At 38.2% G+C, this 10,341-nt stretch overlaps 1 protein-coding gene across 1 annotated transcript in view; it reads left to right on the top strand.

Moving 5' to 3' along the window:
• The first annotated feature begins 232 nt into the window (after nt 1–232).
• Nucleotides 233–10,341, top strand: part of LOC108044500 (protein kibra) — a 29,252-nt gene continuing 19,143 nt past the window's right edge. The window contains exon 1 of the mRNA XM_017123533.2: nt 233–1,099. Within this exon, the coding sequence (XP_016979022.1) occupies nt 852–1,099 (248 nt within the window). The 5' untranslated portion in view covers nt 233–851. The remainder of the gene's footprint in view (nt 1,100–10,341) is intronic.

The following is a 10,341-nucleotide window of genomic DNA, read 5'->3' as shown; positions in this document are numbered from 1 at the left end:
AATTAATAAATATACTTTTTTCTCAACATTTACACATTTAAAAATGGTATAACAAAAAAAAAGTTGCATCCTAACATTTCTGTTAGAAAAAGACGTAAATTAACAGTTCTGGTTGAAAACTTTGATATATTTATGGTATATTTAAAAATGACAAAAAAGTATATTTTTCGGATGCCGCCGGTATCTTCTTGTTACCTTTCCTGCGGTCACACTGGCATTGGAAAAACAAATTCCAAATCGGACGGTTATCAAACTGCGCTGCTCGTGTTTCTGCTCTAAGAAATTCCGGAACCGAAGTGATCGGTAACGGCGCGAGCCAAACAAAACTGAAAGAGTCAAATATTTTTTTCTGAACCAAAAAGTCGGAATTTCGGTGGTTTTGTGATCGTGAATAAGAGAAAAGCTGAGCGTTAAATTCCTCGTTAATTAGTTTCAATTAGGCAAAAAAAGGAGCCCAAACGATTACAACGGCAGCAACAACAAGAAATGGAAAGAAGAAGCAGCGACTGTGAGCAGTGATCGTGTGCTTGTATTCATCTGTATACAAATGTGTGTGTGTTTGTGGCTGGAATGGAATGCAGTTACGAAAAAAAATAAATAAATAATTGAGAGCGCGCCCGCGCTCTCCCGCTCTCCCTCGCGCGCGTGTGTGTTTATGTGTTTGTCTCCATTATCGCCGGAGTGAAAGAAAAGAAAGAAACGGAATAAAAATGTCTTTGCTAATGTAAACAGCGCAAAGAGAAACCCCCCAAAAAATAGGCTGAAGTAGATAGCAAAAAAAGAAAAAGCGCGCGTCGGGTGAAAAGTATATAGTTTTCTCAGACTCCCAAAGTACAGAGAGAAAAATTAAGATGCCGAATCTGCAACAGACCGCTTCGCAATCGCAGCATCACTTGCATCCCCACCACCTGCGGCCCCACCAGCAACAACACACCCAACAGCAGCAGCAACAACACCACCACCACCATCCCCAACAGCAACAACACCACAGCGATTTCCCACTTCCAGAAGGTTGGGATATTGCCAAGGATTTCGATGGCAAGACCTACTACATAGACCACATCAACAAGAAGACAACCTGGTTGGATCCTAGAGATTGGTAAGTGGCCCTAAAATGGGAATCTAAAATGATATAAAAGTTATTATCAACTGTCGTTGGTTTAAAAAGCGTTCGAAAGTAAGAATTTCTAATAGAAAGAATCTAAAAAATATTTAAGAACTCAAATTGATTTTAAAAAGGAAGAAGAATAAAGCATTCACCCTTCAAAAATATATATCCATACGATAGAATCAAAATTTTTGTTTTGGTCTTTAAATAAATTGTTCATACTAAAAATAGTGATATCGTGGCTAATAAGAATATAATTGCTTTGCGAAAACCTGTAAAAATGGATCTATTTATTTATCTGTAGCCTTTTTATTTCCTTGGGAACTTACGAATGCTTTTTTTTTACAAATTGCATGCTTATAAAAGTACATGTGAGAGGGGAGCTCACTTATTCAGGAAGCTTGGGCAAACAAGCTGAAAAAACCCATATAAATTCCGATTCCGAAGCGCTCTTGAACCGGAAAGAAAAGGTGCGTGCTGCAGTTGTGTGTTGTGTGTGTGCAAAGGAATGCGATCGGTGGAGGCAAAAAGAAACAAAAACAGCCAAGAGGCAGCAGCGAAATAAATTACATATTTAAAACAAGGCAACACAACGGCAACAGGCAAAACAAAACGGAACGGGGAAAAAACTTGGAGTAAACATTCCGATTCAATGATTAAGACTCCAAATATAACTGAACTGAACTGAGAGTGGCAACAAACAAAAAATGAATTGTAAAGGCAAAAAAAAAGACGGGAAAAACGAGAGAGCAAAAGTTAAATAAAGCTCCGCGAATGATCTGCAAAAAAAAGGAAACCAAAACCAACAAACTCATACGTAATGAGTGCGAGAGAGCCAGACGAGAGCGAGCGGGATCGCTGTGATCAGGCCATGTATCTCATAGATACATTTTAGTTTGCCGTTCGCTCACATTTTTTGTCATGCCTCTCGCTCTCGCCTTTGCCCGGCCCCACTCTCCATCTTTGTCTGTCGCTTTGCCCATAAACAATTGCAAAATGTACGTAGGAATTTTTGCAGTTTCGAAATAATTGATTTCTGAAATTCTTCGCCCTCTCTCGCAGTTCAATCTTTCGGTTTTGACACTGGAAAAAAAAATCGAGATCATTTTTGTATTTGAGAAATGATAAATCGATTTATATTCTACATTTAATAAGGAATATGTTTTATTAAGCTAAAGATTGTTAGGGCCGTGTTTGAATACAGCTGCCTTATAATGAATTATTTTCTGCTATTCTTTCAGCTATAATAATACTATTCTGAAAAGTTAATAGAAAAATCTCAAAAAGATCTTTTACATATCAGAAATGATTATAAATGTGATTTTTGTTTGTGCATTTATATCTCTGTGCGCCGTATTGTTTCAGTTCGTGTGAGGCTGTGTGCGCTTCACGCTTTCAATTAACACAAACATTCCCTTTGTTTGTTTCAAATTGCATGGACATTGTTGAAAATGTTTCACTGAATTAAGCGTGGTGGAATTTCAGCATTATCCCCTGTCCCCTTCGCTCGCCTTTGAAAATGAAACGAAACATCTGCGCATTTGCTAGGGTTATGCATCAAGTAGATTATATATGCACACATGTCGTAGGAATGTCTGCCAGTGGGCAACAAAGCAACGATATATGTGCGTTCCGATTTCAGGGTTACAGACATTTGAAATCTGAAGGATTTTCAGGGATTTAATTGCGTCGTTTAATTTTATTTGATCTATTTATTATATTATGTGTTTAAGGCGATTAATTACTTTTAAATAAGGCCATCAGGGATATAACATTTTATAAACTGTTTAAAGGGATAGTAACTCATAAAAGTTATTAAGATTTGAAGTGTTCATCCCTGATGCGTTTTTAATAACTAAGTTAGAAAATAACTTCTTTACCTTGTTTAGCAAAATATTTCACAATTTTCCTTGATTTCTTTCAGAGTTTGTGCCATCTGTTCAATACATTTCCCCATTTAGTTCCACAATTCCAACATGGTTTCACCATTCGCATTGTGCAAACGTTTAAACTTACTCCCTTTATTGGTATTTTGCACGTCGCTCAAATTTTTTCACCAAAATTATATACGCTTTTCGCCATTTGTATTGCCCCTCCATGTCTATCGATCCCCCGTCTCCAACACGCGTTGCTATTGAATTTTTAAAATTGCTGCCGGTAGCGCGCAAAAATTCCAATAAACCATAAATAAATTTCTACAATAAAGCGAAGCGAGCCAGGCCTCGGGCGGCCTTTAAAGGCCTCGCCACGTTTCGAACACAGCCAACAAAAATCACAGAAAAAATAAATATCTATTCCAATACGCGTACGCAAGGTCGAATTATCGATACCCTTGAAATTCTACCGATAATTGCTTGGGCCGACTATAGCCCACATTTTCTAAGGTTTTCTAAAATTAAATGAAAATATTTGCAGAAATAAAATCGATTCATAAAATGTTATGTACAACATTTAAAAGTTGAGCCGATTTGAACTGAAAATAAAAGACCATTTTACTGTAGTCTGTATAAATGGAATATCTTGTAAAACCCCATATTGTGTCTCTGAGCTATTAATTTCCCGCAAAGGATTCCAAATTCATGACAAATCTAATGGAATTTCCATTAGACAGCGTATTTTATAAATAAATGTTTCACTTGTTTGTAAAGCATTTCGACAGGCAGTATTTTTTGTGATTTTCATTGCTGTGTTGCCTCTCTTTTGTTTTTTTTTGTTTTTTTGTATAAACAAAAGTTAACAACGACTTGACTTGGCCATGCGATTTGGCATTTTTTCGCCGCAGTCTTCTTCTTTATTTTCTCATATTTTTTCACCAGTTTTTTTTGGCCAATTGTTTAGCCACAAACAAGGCGGCGACACAGTGGAATATTTTTTGTGTTCGTTTTTAGACAGAAAACGTGTTTGGAGACATTTTTTCGATCTATTCATAGGAGCTACAAAAAATAAATAATCAAAAAAGCACAGGGAAAAAACTGAAGTATAAAATAGCAGCAAAATCGGCTGGCTACCAGTTGGGATAGTGACTCGAACTCGTTTGTTTTACATAAACTCAAATCGCCGCCAAAAAGGCCTAGCGAAAGCGGTTAACGATCGCTGTCATAAGTCGGACAGAGTGGCGCCAGCGGCGGGGGCTGTACTTGAGTATCTCCATCCGATCGGTAGCTCAAAAAATTATAATAAAAAATAAATATGTGCACTCGAAAAAATATATAATTTGTGTAGTTATAGGAAGGGAAAATAACTATAAACATATATTGACGATGGGAATGAAAACCCATTTGCAAATTAAACAAACTTTTTACCTAGTACACAATCTTAGTAGTATGACAAATTAACTGGTATTTTCTTGTAATGGAGCGGTTTTTTTGTTCTGTGTACTCTTCTCTCAACCAGATTGTGGCGTTCTAATTCCACCTGTGGCATTTTAATTCTAGAACGAACAATCGAGCGGTTGGTACGATAAATCGCTGGATCGACCAATTGCATAAAGAACGCAAATCAGGCGATCGAAACGAGAGCTGAAAAATAGAGGAGAGGCGTGCATGCGTGTGCTGCCAGGCATTATGCATTAGATGTGGCGATTTCTATCCGAGTCAAAACGAGCTAAAAATTTGCATAAAATTCAATTTGGCTTTTGCAGCGAAAGATGCCAGCACATGTATGAATCTAGATATATACCTATCTATATATATATATATATATATGTATATCCCACATTATATGCGCTGGTCTGTACATGTATAGCAACTTGGAAAGCTGCAAAACGGCATTTTTCATTTAATAAATTGCACAAGGCAATGCAGCAACAACAGCGGCAGCAAGAAAAGTGGAAAGAATGCAGATGCAATTGCCGTTTGCTGCTGCACCTACAGTGATAATTGACATATAAACAATATCAAAAGATTGCAAAATAAATTTAATTGGACAACAAGCTATTTTATACTTTAATGTAAATAAAATGCACCCCACAAAGATTCCTTTCGATTAAAATGTATTTTTAATATATTTTACATTAGATATCTTTCTTAAGGTCTTTTGTGGAAGCATTATTTAAATTTGTTCAATTTTTTCATTTAATTAGGTTTAAAATAAATTTTCAAATTTGCCTTTATTAATTTATTTTATTTTTATAGTATTGGTGTCTGCTTTAAAAGTGTATTTTCAGTAAAACAGCAGTTGCCCATAGCCAGCAGCCACTGTACGCGGACAACAGATGCAGATACACAGCGGCGGCAACAGGCAACAACAGCAGCAGCATGCATTGCATTTGTGCAACAAGTATTTCCACTTAACAACAGCAACAACAGGGAAGAAATTGTTGTTGCTGGTGTTGCAGTGGCTGCTGCAGTTGTTGTTGCTGTTGCTGCTGCTGCTGCTCCCTGCTGCAGTCGAAGTCGAAGCCGTGATTACAATTTGATTACGCGCATGAATGCGCGGCTTTGCCAGCAGCAACATTTTCTAGTTTGCTGTACGCGGCCCAAAGCGTTAAAAAATATTTTCTTTTGCACTTGCGAGCAGCAGCAGAAACTGCAACTGCAACAGCGACACTCGCTGGCCAAAGATAGGCACATGGGTACATAATGTATCTGACAGATACATAAGCGAACTTTAGTCGCTCCTCGCACCGCATGTTTTGCCCATTTTAGCGTCTGTTTTTCCACCAAAGCCGCTGCTGCAACTTGCCACCAACTGCCATCTAAAAAGTGGCAACAACTTCCAGGCAACGACAACAGCAGCAGCGGCAACAGCAACAACTACCACGGATCTGCAACGACTTTTCCTGTCTCGCACTTGTTGCATGTCAGCGGCGACGTTCTTCAGCAATCAACACTTGTGATTTTTATCAAGCATAATGATTTCCTTTTCAACATGTGCTAATTAAGAGGGTACCAGGGGATAGGTGCGGAAAACAAGCCAAGGGCTCGCCTTTTTGTCGGCAGATTGACTCAAAGTATGAAACTATATTTTTTCAGAGTCTCCCACGATTTAAGAATCTATTAAAAATAATGTAAAACTTTGCATTATAACTAAGAATTTTGACTTAGAATTATAACTATAAGCAAGTAAATAAAAAAACATTTATGGAAGTTTATATTTATAACTCAATTTATATATTTATAACTCAATTCAATCCAATTCACTGATAACTATAATCTGATAGATCTACAAGCTCGTAACATATTGATTAGAATTTCGTTATGATATCCGTTTTATAAAGATACAAAATCTAGTCAAAACAAATGGTACATACTAATAACTCTGCTTTTGTTTTTATACCCTTGCAGAGGGTATTATAATTTTGGTCAAAAGTGTGCAACGCATTGAAGGAGACATCTCCGGCCCTATAAAGTATATATATTCTTGATCAGTATCACCTCCTGAGTTGATATAGCCATGTCCGTCTGTCCGTCTGTCTGTCCGTCTGTCTGTTTCTACGCGAACTAGTCTCTCAGTTTTAAAGATATCGAATTGAAACTTTGCACACACCCTTCTTTCCTTTGCACGCAGTATATAAGTCGGAACGGCCGGGATCGGCCGACTATATCCTATAGCTGCCATATAACTGATTGATCGGAAATGCCATAACTTTGGTGTTTGTAAAGTTAGGAAGTTGGGATTTTCTATGGGTCTTATTTTTGGCCCATCAATCCGACCTACCAATCCTATAGCTGCCATATAACTGATTGATCGGAAATGCCATAACTTTGGTGTTTGTAAAGTTAAAAAGTTGGGATTTTCTATGGGTTTAAAATTTGGCCAATCAATACGACCTACCAAATTTCATAAGGATCGGCCAACTATATCCTATAGCCGCCATATAACTGATTGATCGGAAATGCCATAACTTTGGTGTTTGTTAAGTTAGGAAGTTGGGATTTTTTATGAGTATTAAGAATGCATCATATGAATAATTTTGGAGAATATAATTTACAGAGTATTCTGCAAGGGAATATCAACTTCGGCTCCGCCCGAAGTTAGCTTTCCTTTCTTGTTTTTAATAAGATTATCTGAAATTTCTTGAACTGCAAGCTTTCAGCAAAAAAAAAACACGTGAGTATTCTCACTGTGTATCGCACCTTAGGCCCTGTGATTGTGACTCGGACTAGCCCCCATTTTTTGCCATATTTTTCTCGTGAATCTCCAAGTGGCCAGCATATCGATTTATAATAATTCAGCTGTCATTCGCGCAGCTGAACAATTTTTCACTTACAGAAACTGCAGACGTGAGCAGAAAATTAAGTTACTCTACGCCCGGCGATTGTTGGCGATTTTTCAGTTTTTGTTTTTATGTGTTTTTTTTTGTTTTTCGTTGGAGGAGACATGGATAGGGCCGCGATTCTGGTGGCTGGCTGGTCTGGTTATTACTGGACGAGGTTGTGGCTCGAAATTGGGATTCCGATTTGGATTTGGCTGTGGCTTTGGCTTTGGATTTCAAGCTGGCTGCCTGCACGCGCGATCCGCAGGCATTTCGCTTATTTTTTGTTTGTGTTTTGTTTTTATTCGCTAATTTTGTTTATGCACTCGTCTGCATGCCGATCCGATCGTCGTCGTCTGGTCGGATTTTGCCATATGCTGAGCTGGCTCTTGACTGATCGTGATGTGTATAAATATGTATTCCGTAGTCCATACAAAAAATCTGTGCAAAGGTAGCAATTTTCCTCCATGTACAAGTACGGCTGCATGCGGCTATGAAAAATAATTAAAGCAAGTGAAATGAAACGAAACCAAAATAAAGGCAGGAATGTGCACACTCAAGATAAATTGCTGTGGGATACTTTTTGTGTTTGTGCACGGTGTTCGCAATCTTATAATCCTGATTTATATGGCAAATTGGAATCTGTTGAGCCCTTATTTGATAAAGGTTCTAAGGACTTTTTATACCCTTGCAGAGGGTATTATAATTTCAGTCAAAAGTTTGCAACGCAGTGAAGGAGACATTTCCGACCCTATAAAGTATATATATTCTTGATCAGCATCACCAGGAGAGTCGATCTAGCCATGTCCGTCTGTCCGTCTGTCCGTCCGTCTGTCCGTCTGTCCGTCCGTTTCTACGCAAACTAGTCCCTCAGTTTTAAAGCTATCTGCTTGAAACTTTCCCAAAAGTTGTATTTCTATTTCTCGGAACGAGCCGGATCGGGCCACTATATCATATAGCTGCCATATAACTGAACGATCGGAAAAGCCATAACTTTGGTGTTTTTAAAGTTAGGAAGTTGGGATTTTCTATGGGTTTTATTTTTAGCTAATCAATCCGACCTACCAAATTTCATAAGGATCGGACCACTATATCCTATAGCCGCCATATAACTGATTGATCGGAAAAGCCATAACTTTGGTGTTTTTAAAGTTAGGAAGTTGGGATTTTCTATGGGTTTTATTTTTGGCTAATCAATCCGACCTACCAAATTTCATAAGGATCGGCCGACTATATCTTATAGCTGCCATATAACTGAACGATTGGAAATGACATAACTTTGGTGTTTTTAAAGTTAGGAAGTTGGGACATTTTATGAGTATTAAGAATACATCATATGAATAATTTTGGACAATATAATTTATAAAATATTCTGCAAGGGTATATCAACTTCGGCTCCGCCCGAAGTTAGCTTTCCTTTCTTGTTGATTAAAAAATAGATAGTAACTAAAACAGAAATTTTAGGTTTCTAAAACATGAAAAACCAAGGGCAAACCAGGAATTTCTTCCATGCCTTGAGCATGTGTTTTATTTTTGGTTCAGCTTCTTGAATATGGCAGCTGTTCGCATACAGTAAATACACTTCAAAAAGGTATCCAAACTTAAGAACGCCAAGGGATTTTATAAGATTTTTATCTTTAATCTGCCATTTGAAAACACTTTCCCATGAAATGCCATGCTTTAAAGGAGGGGACTCATCTCTCTTTCTCGATTTAATCGCTGGCAATTAATTGCCCTAATCAGGCACTGGACACGCTCAGTGTGGACAATGGCATTCGCTGTAATCAGCTGTTCCGAGAGCTGCCATGACTAAATACTTTATGGGCTAACCAGAAATCCAATGCACAAAGCACACACAGCCATACAGAATGAGGCATTCCATAGGTGCCAGTCTTAAGTCGGGGATTTCAACTCCATCCCCAGCACTCTGTCCCTTTTGTTGGCTGCACGTAACTTTTGTATTATTTTTCAGTAGCACTTTCCGAATGCCATTTGAGTGCGCATAACATATTCTTTAAGTCTGCCCCAAAAGGGAGGAGATGCAGATGAATCTGCGGGGGGCTATGGGATGATGAAGCTGATGGCTTCTGCGCAGGCGCACGTCGTCTCTCATTTGAATACCCTCGCAGGGGGTATATTTACATTGTTAAAACGGTTTTTTACCTTTTAGTGGTGTCGTAGAGTTTATGCAAGTCAAAATAGACATACCCTTTTCAGTATTATCGAAGTTTATATTATTATATTAAGAGAACAACAATAACAAATTCTTTAATCAAATAAAATCGCGAATTGTTTATAACAAAAGTATTTTGTTAATCAAATGTTAAACTCGATATGTAGTTGAACGGTAACTGTCGCTATTGTTTTAAAGGTTTGGAAACAGCTATCCTAAAGTTTATTACAACAAAAGTAATTTTTTGTAATAGCTGCTAGGGTATGTAAACTTCGGATTTCTGAAGTCAGATGGCTACCTTGTTTATCGTCGTTCTGTTTCGATTTCTTCGCATTTTTTTTTTGTATCTTTCGGATGCGATGCGTTGCAGCGACTGCATGAGGAGCATAATTAACATGGAGGGGGCTGTGGCCGTGGCTGTGGCCGTGGCTGTGGAATGTATCTGAATCGGTAACTGTGTATCTCGTAGGTGTTCAAGTTGTTTGCTGCTGTTCGTTCAACTGTGGAATTTCGTTTTGTTGTCGAATTTATGGCCTAATGAAGTGATAAGGCAGGCAGAACGGGAGCGCGTTGGTGGGAAAGAGAGGCCGAGTGCGGTGGCCATATGTGGACTTTAGCTGTATATCGGCATTCCTGGGATGCCACTTAAAAATGTATCTGTATCTGTGTGCCTGTCTGGCTGTATCTTTTGCGAAGTATCTTTTGTGTGTTGTGTGTGCTGCGTGCGCTGTCAAAATGTTTACCACAGCGCATAATTCATTCGCTCGATTGCCCGATTCTTTTTGTTCGACTCGGCGCATTCTTGGGATATTTAAGCTGGAATTTATTGGTTTGTGGGTCAGGGCAAAAGATCTTTCGGATCTG

The sequence above is a fragment of the Drosophila rhopaloa genome, unplaced genomic scaffold (assembly GCF_018152115.1).
Source record: "Drosophila rhopaloa isolate 14029-0021.01 unplaced genomic scaffold, ASM1815211v1 contig_178, whole genome shotgun sequence".
In the NCBI taxonomy this organism is placed as follows: Eukaryota; Metazoa; Arthropoda; class Insecta; order Diptera; family Drosophilidae; genus Drosophila; species Drosophila rhopaloa.
This window is presented reverse-complemented; position numbering and strand designations above follow the sequence as displayed.